The sequence below is a fragment of the Camelus bactrianus genome, chromosome 27 (genome assembly GCF_048773025.1).
Source record: "Camelus bactrianus isolate YW-2024 breed Bactrian camel chromosome 27, ASM4877302v1, whole genome shotgun sequence".
In the NCBI taxonomy this organism is placed as follows: domain Eukaryota; kingdom Metazoa; phylum Chordata; class Mammalia; order Artiodactyla; family Camelidae; genus Camelus; species Camelus bactrianus.
Window position 1 is genome coordinate 29,050,395 of NC_133565.1, and position 19,591 is coordinate 29,069,985.

Sequence of the window (19,591 nt, forward strand, 5' to 3'; positions counted from 1 at the left end):
GGTGGACCTATTTCTCCACCTCAACCTCCACACTCTTCTTAGACGCTGGCCTTTGATCAAACTGTACCTGTGAGGAGGAAAGGGTCCTGCTTCGAGTCCAGACTCTGCTGAGTCCTGGCTTCCCCTTGGGGAGGGTGCTGCCCTGACAGCTTACTGATGGCTTAGGAAGAAGGACCTAGTGGGATGTGGTTGGCCCTGTGAGTGACAGCCTCTCTCATAGGACCATCTCCACTTGCTCTTGTGGGCGCCCCCTAGAGGCAGGACCAGGCAGGAATTTGACATATGGATAGTTCCTGGAAGTGAGAGGCCGACTCCTAGGGCGATTTCCTCAATCTTATTTTCCTTAGCTGTCTGGCTTGAAATGAGGCGCACTTTAAAGGAAACACAAAACAAGCAGACGGGCGCGTGGCATCCTTCGTATGTTTACTATGGTACAGCAAGATCTCCAGACCAGAGCCAGTGTCCTCTGCTGCAAGCAGAAGGCTCTGGGTACACCCCTTTCAAGCAGTCCAAAGGACATCCCTAAACATGACATTTAAGACACTTCTTCATTTCTCTGACAATGACGTCTCGAAGTGCATATAGAATAAATAAATAGAAAATATATCTTTGTTCACGGTGACGCCTACAAGAAATGTTTACATACAAAACACACTATACATCTAATTCCCGAAAAAGGACCAGCTATTTCGGCAACAGGGAAAAAAAGACAAGCATTTCAGAGGAGTGTTTTTTTTTTTTTAAAAGGCCTATCACATTTCGATGCTTTCAAACAAAGAACAAGAACAGTCTTCTAAGCAATAAGAAAATTTGTGCTACCAAGAGCACGCCTGGATATTGGCTCTTGGTGAATGCTTCAGGAAGGAAAGTTTGTGCACGGATCCTGCACTGTTAGACATATGTACAACTCTGAGGATTTTCAAATAGATACGTATTTTTTTTCAACAAACTGAACCAAAGACAGTCAACATTCCTGGCCATCTGAAGTGATCGCATCCTAAGTGGTTCACAGTGTGAGACCCTTGCATTAGGAGTTTAGAAAAAACTCAACAGAACTATAAATAAGAAGATCATGAGGTCATCTGAACTCTGCTCCCCCTGGCCTTGGATCTGCCTGGAAGAGGCCTTTCCGGGGACTTGGGCCTTTGAAGCTGCCACGTTTCAAGAGGCGGAGTCCCACAGTCCCCTCCTAGCAGCTGAAAGACGAGTAGTGGGAGGAACCTCTCTGGCAGTTGGCTCAACCTGGGGAGCAGACCCGTGGGCTGAATCTCATGGGTGCAGCCGGGCAGACGGGGCCAAGGGAGGAAAGGGGACACCTGTAGTCATCATGAGACCCAGAGCGAGCCTGGTACCTCACGAGAGAGTATAAACCACAGACAGAGCTTCCGGAAGCTCTCTCGGCTCTCTCCAAGGTGGGCAAGAGAGAGCAGATTATTAGACAGTAGCTGGGAGGCTGGGATGGACCAAAAGCTCTTCCGAGCCTGGAGAGCCGCCTAGCTGGCTCGCCCCAACGTGCTAGGGCGCCCTGACGCTGCCTGCCGGGCGTTTCTGCAGAACCGCGGAAACAGGTAGCACCAGTGAGGTCACTGCAGCTGCTGGGCGCCCTGCGGGGCGGCTGCAGGACCACTGCAGCCCAGAGGAGGGCGCCCTTGTGCGCGCCGAGGGCCAAGAGAGAAACAGTCATTCGCCAATTCTCTTTCTATTCTGATCTTTTCTTTTTCCCCCTTCAAGGGGACTTGTCCCCATGCCGGGGAGCTCCTTCAGGAGTGCCCGGGGCCGGCTGTTGAGGCAATGTGGTGTGGCAGCAAGTGCTGGGAGGGGGGCTCCTGGCCCGGCCCTGCCCTGGCCGTGTGGTTCTTCCCCATCTTGGAGTCTCATGCGTCCCATCTATAAAGTGAAGGCTTTGGACTAGGTATTTCCTAAGGTCCTTTCCAGCCCTGAAGCCCCAGGCTCACAGAGCTGTGAGCGTGGCCTCAGGGCTCCCAGGGCCCTGGGGGTAGAGCAGACGGGGCTCACCTTTCTCAACCTGACTCTTCCCTCTCCTGGAGTCGGGGGTGGGGCTCAGCACTCTCCGCCCCTCCCTTCTGAGGCCGGCCTCTCCACGATGGGTGGGCCAGCAGGTTGAGGGCAAAGAGTGACCTTGCAGTTACCCTGCTGCTGCAGATGCGGGCAGGAAGGGCTCAACCCCTGAGCCCTGCCAGAGGCTGCCTCATCCCTGCCCGTCCAAATGCCCCTGCCCTTCATTCCTGCAAAGCCCCATGGTCTCCCCCTGCAGGAAGCTTTCAGACCCACCCGAGCGTGTAAGGTCTTTCCCTCCTGGGAACTGACACTGGATTCCAGTTTACCTGTCTTGGCTTTCTCCACCTGGCAGCAGAGGGCACAAACTCCTAACCGCCTGTCCCGCCAGACTGTGAGCCCCTTGCCCTAGTCATGACTTCGTGCCCTTCCATCCTGTATGCCGGGGCATCCAGCATCATGGATGTGGGCTAAAAAGAATGTTCTCACCTCCTGCTGGGTTCTAGGCACGCTGTGAAAAGCCAGAGACTTCTGGCATCTCAGAACTGAAAAGGCCTTTAAAAGCCACCTAGTCCAACTCCCAACCTGGGTCCCAAAGTCTCCTGAAAGGTTGAACCCCTCCGGAGGCAGGCTCACCCTTCCCCAAGGGTGGCTGGTTCTACCCTGGCGAGTTCTGGCTACACGCCAGCGCCGCCCACGGAGGAATGAAGATCTCCCTTGACCAGGACTCTTCCCTACATCTACCACTCTAACGTGCGTGCTGGGGAGCACGGGGGTCTGTGGACGGCCCAGCCCCCCAGGCTGCCTCTGAGCTGGAGCATGGCTCCGGCTGAGGGGGACCTTTGCTGCTGGCACAGCCCAGGGCTCCTCATGTGGTCCCCATGCCCCCTCCTCCCCCGAAGAGGCACAGGTCAGAGAAAAGCACCCAAGAGGCTGCGGGAAAGAGAAGGTTCCAGCATCAGCCGACACTGTCCTGGGGCTGCAGGTAGATACTTAAGGGGGCAGCTGGCAGCACCAGGGGTCTCTGATGTCCTTCCCTTGGGCCACCAGGGCTGACGCATGGCCTTCCCAGGCAGCTGCTGGACAGGGGCTGGGGGAACCAGCCGTGCTGGCCTGGTCTGCTGCCAAGAGTCCCCCATCAGAGCCCACTGTGGGGTGGCTCCGGGGGACGGCGGTCCTCACAGCTTCTTCTTCCTCACCACGGGGATGGGCACAACTTGGAAGATTTTGGCATTGTGGTCCTCGGTGTCCAGAGTCACCCAGATGGGCCGGAAGCTGCCTTTGAAGCCGATGAATGCCATTTTCTCTGAAAAGCAGTGATGTCACGTGAGCAGAAACTTCAAGAGAGAATGCCTACACTCTCCCTCCACCTTCCAGGGTTCCCCATCGCCATTCCCCTGCCCCCACCAAGCACCCCCTCCTCTAGCCATGCTGGACTGTGTCCCCCTGGGAAGAGGTTTGTGCCCAGCTACTGATGCTACCTGACATTTGTACGGGGCACACAGGGTCTCCCCTGAGCCTCCCAGCCCCCCGTGCAGAGTGCTGGCTCTGCTTCACACGGGGGACCCCCTAGGACCCCCAGCCACCTTTGAGCTGACCCTACGATCAGCAGCAAGTCTCTGCCCCTCTCTGTGTCCCTATCTGTCAAGTGATGGCACTCATCTCCAAGACCTCTGTCCCAGCTCCAACATTCTGTAGCTTTAGAAGGAAGTTCTGAAAAGTGAAGGAATTTGCCCAAGGGCACAGAGTAGATGGCACAGCCCAGACTAGAACTCTCAACTCTGGGGGCCCACGCAGGGCTCTCTGTCTCGCAGCTCAGAGCCTGGTGCCCAGGAGACTTGGGGATCCGTGTCTACACTCAGGAATAGTCTGGCCCGGCAGGCAGCACTGGGAAAGTGTCCCTTGACTGAACATCCGCTTTTGGCAACTTTTGTCCTTAATTTAAAGGACAGATGCCCCCAAATGCTTTCAGGCCTAGCCCAGAGAAGACGCTTCTCTTTTCCTTGTGTTCTCTTTTGGCTCATTTGAAGGACTTTCATTGTTCCTGGTTGTTCTTTCGCCTGGGATGAACGGCCCGGGTGATGGGCTGCAGCTTTGATGTGTTTTGAAGTCAGGATGGCAGGGCAGCTAAGGACTCTGGCTTTGAATTAGAAAAATTAGGATCCAAATTCTAATCTTAAATCACTTAACAAATTCTCGGTTTCTTCATTTGAAATGGAAATAATAGTGCCTGTTGCCCAGGTTACTAATGAACAACTGAGGTCATTCTAAGCGGCTCAGCAAGGCGCAGGGCTGAGCGCTGCCTGGTCGCCACGAAGGACGTTGTCGTTACCAGCCGCGTGCTTGCTCTGCCCCCCCTCCGGGCCCCCCCAGGGGCCCCCTCTGGACACAGCCTGCGGCGGTGGCCACGGAAGGCTGCCGCGTCTGCCCTGGCTGGCGTCCTCCCTGCGGGGTCGGTGCCGGGCTTCATCGCAGAAGAGCTGCGTGACCTTGCAGAAGCCACATGGATTCTCCAGGCTTTCATGTTCTCCTTTCCTGCCTATCTCTGAGGCACCAGTAAGAGCTTTGCAAAAAACTGGGCAGCAGCTGGAAAGTTCAGGAAGAGGAAGGGCCTCTTGGCCAGCTGGAGAAGCAGGAACTGGGATACGAGGGTCAGACGAGCCACTTTTCTGCTGGAAAAAAGGGCCCCTCGCTGACTAGATGGGTGAGCCACTGTAGCAATTTCCTTCCAGGGTCTGGTCACAGGTTAGAAGGACATTGCTGCCGTGCAGGGATGGTGACTAGGTGGCCTTTTGTCCACGCGTGCCAGCAGACCGCTAGCTGTGTGGAGGATTCTGAGGCTGTACCCAGGTTTGCGGGGAAAGTGGTCTGGCCCCAGCAGGGGACGGCAGCAGCCCGCACAGCAGGCATCTGGGTCATGGTCAGTGGAGAGCCCAGCCCAAGCCCCTTACCTTGCAACTTGAGCCCCTTGTCTGCTCCGAGCTTTTCCAGCACTCTGGTCCACGGGCCTCTGGAGACATATCTTCCCTTTGATGCCATGAGGACTATGGAACTGAGCGAAAAGGGACTGATTAGAGGACAGAGCAAGCTGGAGTACAGGGTTCACTGGGGGGGATGCTGGAGTGTGCCTGGTGGGACGTGAGTTAGCCATGCCCAGAGCCCCGCCAGGGACTTGGCAAAGGGCAGCTGACTGGCTCTTTCCATGTGGTGACCAACACCCTGAGCAGCTCGCCCACACATCTGGCCACGGTCAGTGCCTGTGGCCTTTCCTAAGCCTGCTGTCCACTCACGGCTGTTCCACGTCTGTCCCCACAGAGGACAGAGCAGCTACGCAGAGCACACCATCTGGGGGCCAGCACCTGTGTCAGGGCCGGGCACACAGGAGGACTTCGCCATGCATCTCCTCATTTGCACAGGGCTGTTTGGGTAGGACTAGATGGAAGCACGGTGATGGAGGGAAGCAGAGTGGAGAGTTACCACGCGCTCAGAGGAGGGTTAACTCCTTAGGTTCCCATCCTCCATCTCTGGTCAGGCAGGACAGCGTTACTGCTCCATTTTACAAAACGGGGAGAGGGAGATGGAGGCAAATAGTTACTGTCTGCAAGGACCTGCTGCAGGGGAGCCATGCTTGGGGAGGGCAGAGGCCTGGGGCAGTGGCCGTGCCCAGCCTGATGGACCCAACTTGCAAAAGCCCACCTTGGGAGCACAGAGTCTCTACGCCCCTGCCCTGGTTGCGTTCAGGCCAAAGTGCTGGGAAAACAGCCGTCGTGGTGGCAGACTCAGCGTGCTGGGCCAGACGGCAGGAAGTGAACACCTCCCCCAGGAACAGAAACGGGGCCAGAGGCCCGATGGGGCTTCTAGTTTGCATCTCAGAGGAATCCTGTAACCGCAGACCACAGTCCAGACTTGGAAAAACTGTATAAGATTCTGGAAACTGTTGTTACCCCCACTTGTGTCCCACTAGGAGCAGAAGGAAGGCTCTTAAAATGCAAAGAGCTTGTGTGCAGTAAGAGTAGATGGGAAGGGAGCTGGGGGCTGCATCCAGCTCTTCAGGAAGGCTGGGCAGGAAAGCCTGAGGGCTGGGTGGCTGTTAAGGAGAGAGGGAGCATGGCTAACACATCCTCAACCTTGGATTCGGGCTCTGTTCCCAGAAGGCTGTTTCCCCCTCATTCCAAGTCAGAAGAAAAGCGAACATCCCTTTGGCTCAGTTAAGTCTTCTTGCTGGGCTGGACTCAGACTAAGGTCATGCCCTCCAGATGGGGCTCACAGGAGTGGGTCAGAGAGACAGTGCCACAGCCTCCCGGCGACACCCAGAAGCTGCCTGCACACTTCAGGTGCCCCTTTCTGTCTGGTATGGGCTTCCCCTGCACCTGTCAGCACAGAGGTCCCCATGGGGTGGCCGGGCAGAGGAAGCTCCTGCAAGCCATGGTGTGAGTGGCTGCCTCCTCCTTCCCCTGGGACCCTGGCACCAGGGGTGGCCCTGTGGGTGGGGTGGGAAGGGTGGGACAGCCTAGCTTGGACCCACAGTGACGGTGGGCCAGGACCTGTCTTGCCCCATTCCCTGCTGCTTTCCCGAAGTCAGAGCTGGGTCTTGTGGTACCCAATTCCTGAGCACCCGGCAGCAACCCAGGTCCCAGCGCACACCGGGTACTGGGTGAGCGCTGCCCCCAGCAAGGTGCACCGGGGCTGCTGCACGGGCTGAAAGCAGCCCTGGGCGGGGCAGTCCTATACCTCTCACCCCTTTGCTAAACAGAGCATCTCTGCATCTTTTATTCTAGGCTTTTGCATCCTGTTTCATTTCAAGAAAAAGTCCTCTGGCCCAAAAAGGCATGAAAACTACTAATCTCTAGATGATAACGTACGTTCCCTGAATCGGCAAACCTGGGCCTTCTGCATGAATCTGCAGATGAAGATATGATGCTAAAAGAGCTTGTGATGGGGACTAGAGCAGGGACAAAAGCCCGATCTCTGGAATCTCGCAGAGCACCCAGTTCACGGCATGCCCATCAAACATCAAACAGCTAGCATCTGGGAAGTACATTTGTTTTCATCAATAAATATGTACAGCACTTCCTCTGTGGCGGGTATCACATTAAACGCTTCACTTAGACTGTCAGCTTCTGAGTGAATCCTACACCCATCATACTAGAAATGCAAGTATGAGTTAGACAGGGTCCCAACATCGAGAAGCCCATACTGTGGACAGGGGAGTAGACACGCCCACCAGTCCTTTGGTGGGTAGTAAGAAATTTTTGTTTGGGTTGGAAGAGACCTCCCCAAAGAAGGGGTGTCTGTGTTAGGTTTGGAAGGTGGAGGGGAATTACCAAAGATTTCTAGGAAAAGGGACAGGAGACACCTACAGGTAATAAGCTCAGCCCCCAAGCCAGTACGGTAGGTGGATTTGAGTCGGGGAGACTGGACGAGGGAGCCTGCTGGGTGGCTGTCAGACAGGGAGGGCCAGGACAGAGCAGCGATGCAGAGGACAGTGTGGGGTCACCAGCAGGAGAACAATGATGCAGGCAGAGTTGACGGGACATAGTCACAGAGCGTGGCGAAATGACAGAAGGACAAGAGCCAAGCACGATGCCCAGACTCTGGTCGAGCTGCCCGGATGGGAGAAGATGACTTTGTCAAAACGGGGGAAAGAGGAGGAGTGACTGGTTTGGAGGTTTTTTTTTTTTTTTTTTTTTTTTAATTATGAGAATTCAGTTCCATAGGAGACATCCAGGTGGCAATGTCCAAGTGGCAGTTGGATAAAAATGTCTGGCGTTTTGGAGGGACATGTGGGCTGGAGACACTCAAAAGCCACCAGCATTTGGATCATATTGAAGGTGCGGGAGGGGATGAGGTCATGCTGGGAGAGTGTGTCGTGCTGGGGGCAGAAGGCCAGGGCAGGCGTCCCATTCGCAGCTGGGTAGACCGTCTGCCTCGGCCTGACCTACGTGCACAACGGTCCCGGAGCCCACAGGAGAGGCACCGGGCAGGGAGCCGTCCCAGCCAGCACCCGTTATTGGTGGGCAGACTGTGGAGACTCCCTGAGCTTTCTCAGACTGGGCTGGGATGAAGGTCTCAGGGACAGGGAGGGGGCCTCAGCCAGGGGTCTGCTGGGCCGTGGGACAGCTCCAGACGCAGAGGCACAGACTCACTTGTCTGGGATGGCCGCCACGTAATTGAAGAGCTGCCACGGGATGCCCTGCAGGATGGCATTCCTGAAGCTTGCGTGGCTCACCACGTGCCCTTGCCTCCCGTCAATCACCACCACCTGGATGCCATCTTCCGCACTGGGGTACCTCTTCCCGTCCACCTGCAGACGACAAGCAATGCAAGGATGACGTGGGTTGGGGGTGGTCCCGAACGCAGCAAAGCCCTGAGGTTCTCCTGCCTGAGTGGTTCCCATGCAGACTCTGAAGACAGAATTCACCTATGCAGCTGTTCAAACTGTAAAACCCACTTAAATCAATTCCTCTTAGCCCTCTGTCATGGGCTGAATGGTGGCTTCCCCCAAGGACACATCTCCTGGAACCTGTGAAAGTGACCTTGTTTGGAAATATGGCCTTTGCAGATGTAATGAAGAGAGATCACCCTGCTTTAGGATGGGCCCTAAATCCAGGGGTAGATGCCCTTATAAGAGCAAGACAGAGGGAGATGTAAGACTCGGGCACACGGGGGAGGAGTCACGTGAGGGCAGAGGCAGGCATTGGAGGGGTGCATCTACAAGCCAAGGAGCATCAGGGGTGGCCAGGAGCCGCCAGAAGCCGGAAAGGCCTGGGACAGGCCCTGAACAGACGCTCATTATATGCATCCTCAGAGCCTCCACGAGGAACCACCCCTGCTGATGCCTTGATTTTGGACTTCCAGCTGCCAGAACAGGGAGAGGATGAATTTCTGTGGTTCTTAGCCACCCTCTGCGACAACAGGCCTGTGAAGCCAACACCCCATCTCAGTGAGCAAGGCGGTGCAGGGCAGGGGCCAGGGTTGCTTACTTCAATGTAAGCGAAGTCGTTCAGCAGGTGGAAGAAACGCTGCTTGGAACTTTCCATCTTCACCTCCAAGAAGCGGTCCTTTGTCTTCTGGAAAACAAACCGGACCCAGCGTGGTCGTCAGGCCTGGGGAGTCACGTGTCTGGTCTCCCCCTCCCTCTCCCGTCCCCCCAGTCACAGTCCACAGGTGTGAGGGGCTGTGCAGGTGTCCGGGCAGGACTCTCACGGGTCTGGGCCCGGCTGAAGGCAAAGGGAGCCCCGGCTCGCCGTCACCCACTTACCAGCTGAGCGCCGAGGAGCTTCCTGGGCATCGGCACGTCCACGACGGCCCTCTCCGTGAACTTGGGGTAGGCCGTGGCCGTGCAGTCGCTGATGCCCGCGTTCTTTGGGATGAGAGCTTTAATCTTTATTCTCTCACAGCCTTTCACAGAGCAGAAGGCAAACTTCTCTCTCTCATTCTGAGCTTTCAGCTTCAGGAACAGCAGCCTGCACACAGGAGCAGAGCGGGGCGTTTGCTGTGGTACCCAGGTCCCCCTCCTCCGCTTCCTCCTCTCTCAAGGACATTTACCAAGCACACTTAGACCCAGAGGGCCCTACAAAATGGATCTGTGTCTACCACAAGTTTATATGTGGTTGGAGAAATTTTTTAAAAATGCATTTAAGAAAAAGCTAATACTGACAATTTTCAGTGCTGTATGCCATGCTATGCTCATGCCATAAAGAGACATATTATCTCACTTAATCCTTGAACAATCCTGTTCAGTGGGTGCTGTTAGCATCTCTATTTCTCAGATCAGGAAACCATGTATGAGAGACGTGGAGTGACTTGCCAGGACCACGCAGCACGAAAGGGACAGAGCTGGGGTTTTTCCATCCCATCCTATCCCTGTGCCTGGTGGGGAACAAGCTGTCGGGCTTCCTAACTCAGCTCTTCTCCAAATCATAATTTATCCTTGCTTCTTGTGAAGAACTAGAAGCGGACCTGGCGGTGCAGGGAGTCAGATGACGAGGAAACCAAGGGGCTCAGTTTGGATTTGTTATCGCTGTTCTTTTAGCTCAGAAAACTGCTTTCAGGCTGATTCCCACATGAGAAACATTGGAGTATATGGTATGGGTTGTCCGGTGCAGACTCCCCTCTGGGAGCTGACCCTCTGCTGAGCCCAGTCTGCCCAGAGAGCTTATGGGCACCTTCGTGCCTTGGCGCCACCCCCACCCCCTCACCACAGCTGATGGGACCAGGGGCGCATACTGGACTTGCAGAGGGGCCACTGATTGGCTACCCAACGGCCAAGAAGTTTCTCCCTCTCGAATCTGGATGAAGAGACCCAGGATCTCTTGTCAACTACTGGCTGGTGCTTAAGCTGGAAGGCCACATGGAGTTGGCACTGGGGCAACCGTTTTGAGCCATGTGCCCACTGAGGCATTGAGAGAGGAAGGCAGTTTTGCAGCAAGAAGCTGACACACAAGGCCCAGCATGCAAGGGAATGTGTGTGAACATGAGGAGAAAGAGAAGCCAAGGCCAGCAGGCCACCTGGTTCCTGCCAGCCCTGCCGTTTTCAGCACAGGGGCCCAGGGCGCCCAGCTGGGATGGCTTCCTGAAGATGCCTTGGCTCCCTTTCAAGAACACCTCCACTTCGAGCTCCCTTGAGTGGCTTTATGCTTCTTGCCATCCAGCGCTCCTGGAATAGAACTGTGTTCACGGGGGAAGAGCTGCTGCGGCATCACTCGCTGCAGCTGCGCGCAGAGCTGCTCCGTCTGTGTCCCGTGCTCTGCGCGGGGTGCAGGGAGCTTCGAGCAGCTTGGGAGGAAGGCAGTTTAATGCTGCCTGTCATCACGTCTCCACTGGCGTCTCCCACACGAGGTCAGAAACCACCCCAGGGGACAAGTTCATGAGCAAGATCCCGCAAGGAGACCCAGGCAGAGGAGTGGGCGTGGTCCTAGGCTTCTGCACGAGGCTGCCAGTGTGCAGGTTTCCTCGCTGCCATGACAGATCAGAGTATCCAAACTGGGAGGGCCCCGGAAGACCATATAGCCCACATCCCCGACTTTACAGAGAGCAGCTGCCTTCCCTGAGTTGAGGTGGCTTCAACATGGATGTGCCCGGGTCAGCTAGACCGGGAGGCCCTGGGGGGCATGAAAAGAATAAGGCCCTGGCGGCAGAAAGCCTGGGCTCAGATCCTGGCTGTGGGACCAAGTAACATTTCACAGCAGCCCTACAGATGGCCGTGCACCTGAATGCTAGGCTTGTTTATAGTTCAGCAATACCTCGCTTAGGTGGCAGCTGGCACCAGGACACAGCTAAAATCACTTGAGTGGGTTTTTTTTTCCCTTGAAAGATTTACAGAGGTGATTCAGAGTCTGAAAAAAAATATTTGACACTTCAGGGCCCCTTCGCTTGCAGCCTACCCACTTTTTATTTTACCCCCAGTTACAGCAAGCTGGTCATCCAGTGTCCCAGCCCACAGCAGAGTAGGAGCGAGTCACTAAAGGCAGGTGCTCTGAATGTGAGCAAGAAAGAACATTTGTGAGGCAGAGGAGATCATTAAAAACAGCCTCAAGAATTCAAAAAGCCCAAGAGTTTGGGCTGCTGCTCGGGAAACAAACATCTCAGAACCCGGCTCACAGCCCCGAAGGCTCTCACTGAGCTAAAGCACAGCGTGAGGCCCAGCGGGCTAAGGATTACCTAAGCCGCCAGCAGAAAGGTCGGATTACACAACAAAATCTACCTAAAGGGGGGAAATCATAGATTTTTCAGTGTTTTGATCAAAAAGGCTCAACTTGTTTAAGTGGCAGTTTGAAAAATTTGAAACCTTTTTTTGGAGACGTTCACATCTTGGAACATCCCATTTCTCATGATCCTAAAAGGAGGAGGAACTGCGCACAGATGGCGCTGCGAGGGCTTCGCCTTAGTAATGTTTGGTTTTTTACCATAATGTTTTCTACTGGCGCAGGAGGGGTGTTTAATTTCTCCTCCAGTTTTCATAGGGAGGGAGTTTTCTAAACACCCCGGGACCCGGCTCACCCCCTCACTGGTGCCTTCTGGGGGAAGTGGGGTGACTCATTTGGTGGGGGTGGGCATACAGGTCAGCCCACAGAGCGGGCACCTGGTCTGCCCCATGAGCCCTAAGTCCTGGGGGCTGGGCTCTAGGTGGGGAGCCCACGACGGCTCGGCGCCGCTCAGGGCTGGGCAGGTGCAACTGGGGCTGGTCTGGGAAAGCTCGGATGACCAGCAGCCATGTCATCATTAAGACTGATCGTTCCCTCTGCACATGCTGTCTTGTGTGCCCTGCCTTGGTTCAGAATTGATGTGGGAAAAGGGGTGCTATTTCCTGCCTCCCTGAGCCCCAACATTTTGACGTACACTTCTGATTTTCAAATTTGAATTTTTCCTTTCATCAAATCGATAAAGCCGTGTCTCTCTTAACAAGTAAGAGACAGCGTCTCCTATTTCCTTATCATTGAGTTCAGTTCAAGCATGGAAAAGTGGCCGTGAAATGATCCTTTACCCCGAGGCCCCAGAGAGTTGGCTAGCAACAGCTTTATCGCTTTGGAGCTGTGTTGGCATTCTTAAGAGGTTAGAATAACTCTCTTTTTAGGGGAGGAAACCAAATAGCTCCCTGTCTCCGTGAGCAGGTAATCTGTCCCCATGACATCTCTACTGAATAGAACCTGGTGCAGTTCAGCAAAAGGCGGGAGGGCTCTGGGTACAGTTAGGCGTGGGCTCCAAACGAGCCACGCCAAGTCTGTGCTGTGGTCTCTGAGCAAGTCATTCCTGTGCGCCCTGTGCCTCCTACCTTCATCTCTAAATCAGGGGTAATATCGCCTGCTCCAGCTGAGTGGTGGTAAGGAACTGAGGTCATGTACCACATTTGCTCAATTCTAAGATTCACTGCTTTCACTTTTTTTCTGAAATAGGTATATACCCTACAATCCACGTGCTTATTAATAGAGTGTTTATTTTACTCCTAAAGCTTCACAGCTTTAAAAAAAATGTCATCCGTGGACGGTACAGTCTGCCTTAGAATGGCAGTGCCTAGGAAAGTATTCTACATTAACCGGCACGTGCTGCATGGTAGTTCTTAGGACTACTGGAAAGGCTGGGGGACAGAATGAGAACGGGGTGCTTTCCCGCAGCCGGGTGGGGGCTCCTCACCCTGAGTCCTCATCCCAGTAGTAGTGGCTCCTGCCGGGATAGCTCTGCTCCGTTTTGTCCATCTGCGAGGTCCTCACGAAGATGCCCGTCTTGGACGTTTGCTTCAGCAGGCGATTGTGAACATCGGAGAGGATGGAAAAGGTGGTGCCTCGCGGGTAGCAGAACCCCACTCGGATCCAGTCGCCCCTACAACCAGAAGTGCAGTCAGGTTACAAGCAAGGATGTCCAGGCCCCCGGGCCTCCTGGGCATGCCTTGGAGAGAGACCAGAGAATTCTCCAGCAAATGGCACCTCTACTTTCCAATGGGGAATTTTGAAAGAGCACTTGCTGTGGGTCATGATTGGGTCAAAGAGTGTTCCAGGACAGTGGGAGAGACGGAGACCGCAATGAATGAGGAGGACCGTTGGAGAGGGTCAGTCGGGCGCTCCCAGGACGTACACTGGGTGCTCCATGTGGAACTTCGGCTGATGTGAGAGAGGGCTGGAGTGAAAGAACCAGGAGCTGCAGGACCCGGATTCAGGCCCTTCCTGGTCCAGCCTGATTGTGGGACCCATTTCATCTCTTTAGGTCTCACCTTCTGCATCTGATAAATGTCTGTCTCACAGAAATACTGTGATCAGTCAATAATGTGCATAGAAAATACATGAACAGAAATATATGACGCCCTATCCAGACGCCCTCAGCTTAATTCCTTGACCTCGCAGCCTCGTTTCCCGCTCTGTAAAACGGTAGCGACAGCTGCCAGGCATGTTTCGCCACATATCGAGCACTTCGTAAAGCCAGCTCCTGGGCAAAATGCCCAGCCTGCGCTGCCTTGCTCGATCCTCGTTACACTTCTGCAAAGTATCAGTATCCCCAGCTCCCAGATGAAGGAACTGAGGTTCCAAGCCGGTAGATGCCCTGCCCGAGGTTGCCCACACCCAGAAAGGGGGCTCAGCCCAGGTCTTCTGATTCTTAACCCCTAGGCGATGTCAAGCCCTCTAAATCCGTCCTCCTGCAGGGATGACATGGGCTAGCCTGAGGTTCCATGAGCGGTAAGCCCGGGACCTTGCAACGAGGCTTCGTTATCACCGCCGCCTGGAGCTCCGTCAGAGCAGCGGTCCCCAGGTCACACCGCTCCCGCCAGGCACCCACTCACTTGTTGAAGTTTATGAGCCAGATGATGAGCTCGGCGGGGGCCGTCTGGTCCCAGTGGATGGTGTAGCCCTTCTGCAGGGTGATGACTGGCTGGTACTGCTGGTAGTGGGTGCTCCTGGCCAGGGCGCCCTCCAGGTAGAGAGGGTGGCTAGGGAAGTCATTCTTGATGATCTTCATTCGCAGATTACTGGTCTTGTAGGCCTGAATATACATCTTTTAAAACCCAAAAAGGAAACACACAACGGGGCAATTACAAGGGATTATTCCAAGAGCGTCTGGTTAACATCTGACTACAGACTACACTTTCAAAGGCACTTTCTCTGAACAGAGCTCTTTTTAGAAAGCTTGAATGAAAGAAGGCCAAATAAGGGGGCATCTCTTTCTGCTGGTGAAGGCAGCCCAAGCCGTACTGTGCGATCCAGCTAAAGCTTTCTGCACATTTTCAAAAAAGTGCTCTGTTGAGGAGAGACCAGTGGAAACTTGGGGGGAGTCTACTTAATAGTCAGCTGGCAAATTTTGGGAAAAGGCGGGGGAATCAGGAGCTAGGGGGAAGGCAGAGAGAGGGAGAGAGAATTTTGACACTTCTGCTGCAAACGCAACTCCCCTTCAACTGGCTGTTGTCCTGCCTGAATTTGAGAAAGAGCCTGGGTGTGCAGCTCTAGGTCTTCCCCTGATTCTCAGTGTCTGGCCCTTGTGGTCAGTCCATGTGCCTGTCAGTACATCCCGGGGAGTGAATGACGTCTCATTTCAGAGAAAAAAACTGAAAGCAAGACTGTCAGCCACTGAGTCCCAGGGACCGAAGAGCCTGGGTGCTTTGGGCCCCTCTTTGTTGAAAACATTGTGACCTGTTTGAGAACCTGTCTCGCATTCATCAAATGACATCCTTGTAGCTGTGGCCAAGATAGGCCATCACATCAAGGGGCAATAATGTTGTGCCTTTGGAAGGAAGGGGTTATCTTCGCCTCCAGTTGTATTACATATAAAATGGGGAGAGAAACTTTAACTCCACCCTCGAATGGAGCTGTCATGAGTATCAAGAGAGCTTAGAGACACATTAAAGCATTTTGTAAGCTGTGAGGTGGAGGGAGGAGGTTATTACTAATAACTAGCCAGTAGCCTGGTTGTCATAACCTGGCAAGCTCTAACCATCAGCCTTTTTCTACACAAGATAAACACTATGGGAAAGAAAGGGTGGGAGGGAAGTTCACGATCAAGGCTCTGCATGGGATGCCTCGCCCTTGAATCAGGGATGCTGTGATACTGGCAGAGTGTGGCTGCAAGGCTTAAGGGTTTGGTCACCCTTTAATTATTCGGGTCATGACTCCTGTCTCTCAGCTCCCTTCTGACTCCACTTCCCTTCTTATCTGCCCCAGACCATCACGTCAACTGCTCGCTCCTGTAGCATCAGATCCCTTGCCCTGTGCACACACGCAGCAGAAGCCTCAGCCTGGGTTGTTCCACGGGTCCCCCCTCCGCTGCCAGGGCTCTGGAACAGGGCTGAGAAAATCCCACAGCCTGGGAGAGCGGTGCCCCTTGCAGGGGGCCATCTGCAGCCTCCACCGGCTTTCAGCAGGGCCCGGCATTCCTTCCCCATGCCCCTTGTCAGCATTTTCCAGTCTCGGTGGCAGCCCTTCCCAGCCTTATCTCTCTCTGCAGGCCACCCGGCTCAGGCCCACGCTCCACCCTCTCAGTTCACAACCTCACCCTCCACTGTGGAAAGAAACTCCCTCGACTTCACCAGCCCCGTCTTCCTCTGGGCTCCGCCGCCGCCGCTCCCACCCCCGCTGGCACCTGCTCCAAGCGCGCCTCTGCTCCGGGTCCCCCACTTGGCCCCCAGGAGCCCTTTCCCCTCACGGGCCGTAGCCCCCTCCCGAGCCCTCCCCAGACCCCAAACCATCTTTAGCTTTTTTCTGACACCGGATTGCTGATGGTGACAATGCCTGCCCGTAGGGCGGTTGTAAGGACAACTTCGTGCTTAGTTTCCGTGCCCGCTCTGGGGCCACCGGGCTCACCGTGCCTCCCTCCTATCTGACAGCCCTTCATTTCTTTGGGTCTCTCTTCTCCTGTTCATCTATTCCTCAGTCGTTCCTCCAAATAGTATCAGGAACAATAATACAGTGACATTTTCCCATTGCAGGCACTGTCCCTGCCTGCCGGCCCATACTGTAGCCGCTGGCCATGTGCAGCTGCTGGGCTCTAAAAGTGGGACCGGTGTGGCTGAGGACCTGAATTTTAAATCTCATTTTAGTTCATTTAAATTTCAAACCAAAGACAGTGCAAAACAGTTGTCCGTGAAACGCAGCTTTACTGTTGGGGTCGGACCAGCTTTTGCTTTGATGGTAGAAAATTTGCATCTAGGTTGAGTGGGCTATAAATATAAAAAGTGCTGTGGATGTCGAAGGCTTAGAGCAGGAAACAAACATAAACATAAAGAATGTTCCATTCATGATTTTTTTTATATGGGTTACATGTTGAGAGGATAGTATTTTGAATATATTGAGTTAAATCAAGTTTATCATTTAAATAGATTTCACCCATTTCTTCTTCCTTTTTAAAAAAAACTCTTTTTTTTTTAAAACTTTGTTCTTATTTATTTATTTTTGGGGAGAGGTAATTAGGTTTATTTATTTTTATTTACTTTTTAACGGAGATGCTGGGGCTTGAACCCAGGACCTCGTGCATGCCAGGCATGTGCTCTCCCACTGAGCTGTGCCCTCCCCATTCTTTTTCCTTTTTAATGTGGCTACTAGAACATCTGAGATCACGTCTGGGGGAGGGTATAGCTCAGTGGGAGAGTGCATACTTAGCATACATGAGGTCCTGGGTTCAAGCCCCAGTATCTCTATTAAAAAATAAAAAAAAGACCATGTGGACAGCTTGCACTGTATTTCTGGTGGAGAGGGCTGGTGAGGCACTCTGCGGGGGCCCAGCTGTTACCCTGCCCTCACAAATGAGGCACACAGTAAGTGCTGGGGCCTGACCTCACAGAGCTCTTTCTCTAAGCATTTTGCCTACAAAGTGTTTTCACTTAGATTTTTTTTGAAAATCTTATTGAGTGAGAAGAAAAAATAAAGAGAAAGAAAGAAGAATACAAAAGAAGCCTCCATCTCTTTCTGGCCTGGCCTAGAGGCAAGCATACAGTAGGCAGTCACTCCACGCTTGTCCCACGAGTGAGTGACCGGTGACACCCGGGGAGGTGTGCCCTGCATCCTCACCTGTGCGTAGCGCCCACTGCAGATGGCGCCTCTCCAGTCGGGAACGTTGATGCAGTCTGGGTGCCGGACCAGCCAGTTATCGTCCTTGGTGAGGTAGGACCCCGGGTACTCGGACACCGAGCCATCGACATCATGGAATACCGATGTCTTATCCCCATCCATGTCCAGCTGGTTGAACCAGGGCCCAGGCTCTCCGAAGAACACTCTGGAAGTAATCTAAACAGAGCCCAGGAAAGTTAGGCTGGGCCAGGCAAAGGGAAGCTGCAGCTGTCACCAGGCCAGGGCGAAGTTTCCGATTTCCGCTGACATTACAAACCAGCCAAACCAAAGATGCTCTGGGGCACTGGAGGAAACCATGTGGCTGACCTCTCGGATGGAGCCAGCAAAACGGCCAAAGGTTCACTGTGCCTCAACTCTCAGACCCAGCACGGTATTTTGGCCTCTGCTCACTGGAGGGTTGGCTGCTGTGTGTGACCCTGGAGAGCGTTCTGATACATGGCTCAAAACACTGCAGGAATGGGGGAGGTGGGGAGGCGGGCCTAGGAGTGTGTGTGCGTGCATGTGCGTGTGTGTGTGTGTGTGTGTGTGTGTGTGTGTGAGAGAGAGAGAGAGAGAGAGAGAAAGAGGCTGAGGTGGTGGTGAATGTTTGCATGAGAAAGTATACATATAATACATACACAGGCTGGGGTGGATTTGTGGGAGAAAGAATGTATGACTGTTTCAAGAAGACAGTCTTTCAACATGAGCCCTTGGAGATTTCCACGACTGACCTCTTTCAGGCCTTCAGTGGCCTAAGAAAAGGAATTAAGTAACTTGAGTTTCACATCTTATCCCTCAGCCTGCCAGGAACTGGGCAGACAGGCAGAGGGCAGGAGGGGGGGTCTGGGAAATCTGTACCCCAAAGAGAATGCCCCAGGAGCCCTGGGTCTGCCTCGCCTCACAGGGCAGCCCTCTGTCCTGACCTCCTCACCCCCAGCTCCTGGTCTGTCGGCCGGCACGGCCAGGAGGGCCTATTTATGTTCCACTCTCAGGGAGAGATTAAACAGAGCATCTTCCGCAAAGGTTCCTTTGGAAACGGCTGGGGTTTTTAGATTAATTGTGCCCACTGAAGTGGGCTGGTTACAAGACTCGGTAGGCAGAAAGCAAGCCCCTTGGAGGGACAGCCTCAGAACCTTGAGGGCAGTGAAGGTTTCTGCCGGAGCTTGGGTGCACGTTCAGCAGGGTGAGGGCAAGCGGGCATTTACCCAGACTTGACCTGTGTGCGGCAACCTATGCCTGTACTTTTCCAGTTTGGATGCAGACAGATCTGGGACGTGGCCCAGCCTGCTTGGAGGAGGCTGTTCAACCCCTGCGGTGGTGGCAACGGCTCAAACTCCAGGCCCCGGGGGACTTGTGAATCACTGCCCAAAGTCTGGCTTTGCCGGGAGCCTGCCGCGGCGCCTCACTCACCGGGACATCCTCAAAGGCAATGTTGGTCACGTTGTTATGCGGGCAGCTCTGCCAGGCGTTGTTCAGACGGAAGGCCAGGGCGCTGGTGTGCCGGCCCTCCAGGGCTGCGAACTTGCGGAAAGTGCAGTTCTGGATGTTGATGGGGCCATCGTAGAACTGAATTCCTCGGATCGGAAAATTCCTATGGCGTTAAGGAAGCCAGATGTCAGGCCGATCACCATGTGCCACCATGCTGTTTGCACCCTCCAAGGTGCATGGTGAGAGACTTTCTGGGTAAAGCATTCCTGATTCCCACCCCCAGAAACTCCCCCTACCACAGAACACTAGTGATTCATTAATTCATTCACTGAGAAAGCATTTACACACATAGTAAATGTCAGTAAATGATTGCTGGATGGATGGACAGATGGATGTCTAGTTGCTGACTTAGAGGATGGTCCTCTATACAAACATTTCTCTTGATTTTTCCATCCGATAAAGAGTCATAGATAAATACTGTAAATACTACTGGAGCATGCCAGTATCAGGTCCCTTGGGAGAGTAGAGCCATTAGTCATTATCGCCTTAGTCTGAGTTGCTATAACAATTTAATTAGTTAAGACGCAGATGAGTTTCCACTCTGTGAGTAAGTCTTTCAGTTG

At 53.9% G+C, this 19,591-nt stretch overlaps 1 protein-coding gene across 4 annotated transcripts in view; it reads right to left on the reverse strand.

Moving 5' to 3' along the window:
* Nucleotides 1-403: 403 nt before the first annotated feature.
* Nucleotides 404-19,591, reverse strand: part of CEMIP (cell migration inducing hyaluronidase 1) — a 142,082-nt gene continuing 122,894 nt past the window's right edge. For all 4 annotated transcript variants that reach the window (XM_074353971.1, XM_074353969.1, XM_010955155.3 and 1 more), the window contains 9 exons: nucleotides 18,951-19,131; nucleotides 17,502-17,717; nucleotides 14,288-14,499; nucleotides 13,150-13,335; nucleotides 9,278-9,482; nucleotides 9,000-9,086; nucleotides 8,163-8,320; nucleotides 4,968-5,068; nucleotides 404-3,322 (listed from right to left, as the gene is read on the reverse strand). In XM_074353971.1, the coding sequence (XP_074210072.1) occupies nucleotides 3,195-3,322; nucleotides 4,968-5,068; nucleotides 8,163-8,320; nucleotides 9,000-9,086; nucleotides 9,278-9,482; nucleotides 13,150-13,335; nucleotides 14,288-14,499; nucleotides 17,502-17,717; nucleotides 18,951-19,131 (1,474 nt within the window). In that variant the 3' untranslated portion in view covers nucleotides 404-3,194. The remainder of the gene's footprint in view (nucleotides 3,323-4,967; nucleotides 5,069-8,162; nucleotides 8,321-8,999; nucleotides 9,087-9,277; nucleotides 9,483-13,149; nucleotides 13,336-14,287; nucleotides 14,500-17,501; nucleotides 17,718-18,950; nucleotides 19,132-19,591) is intronic.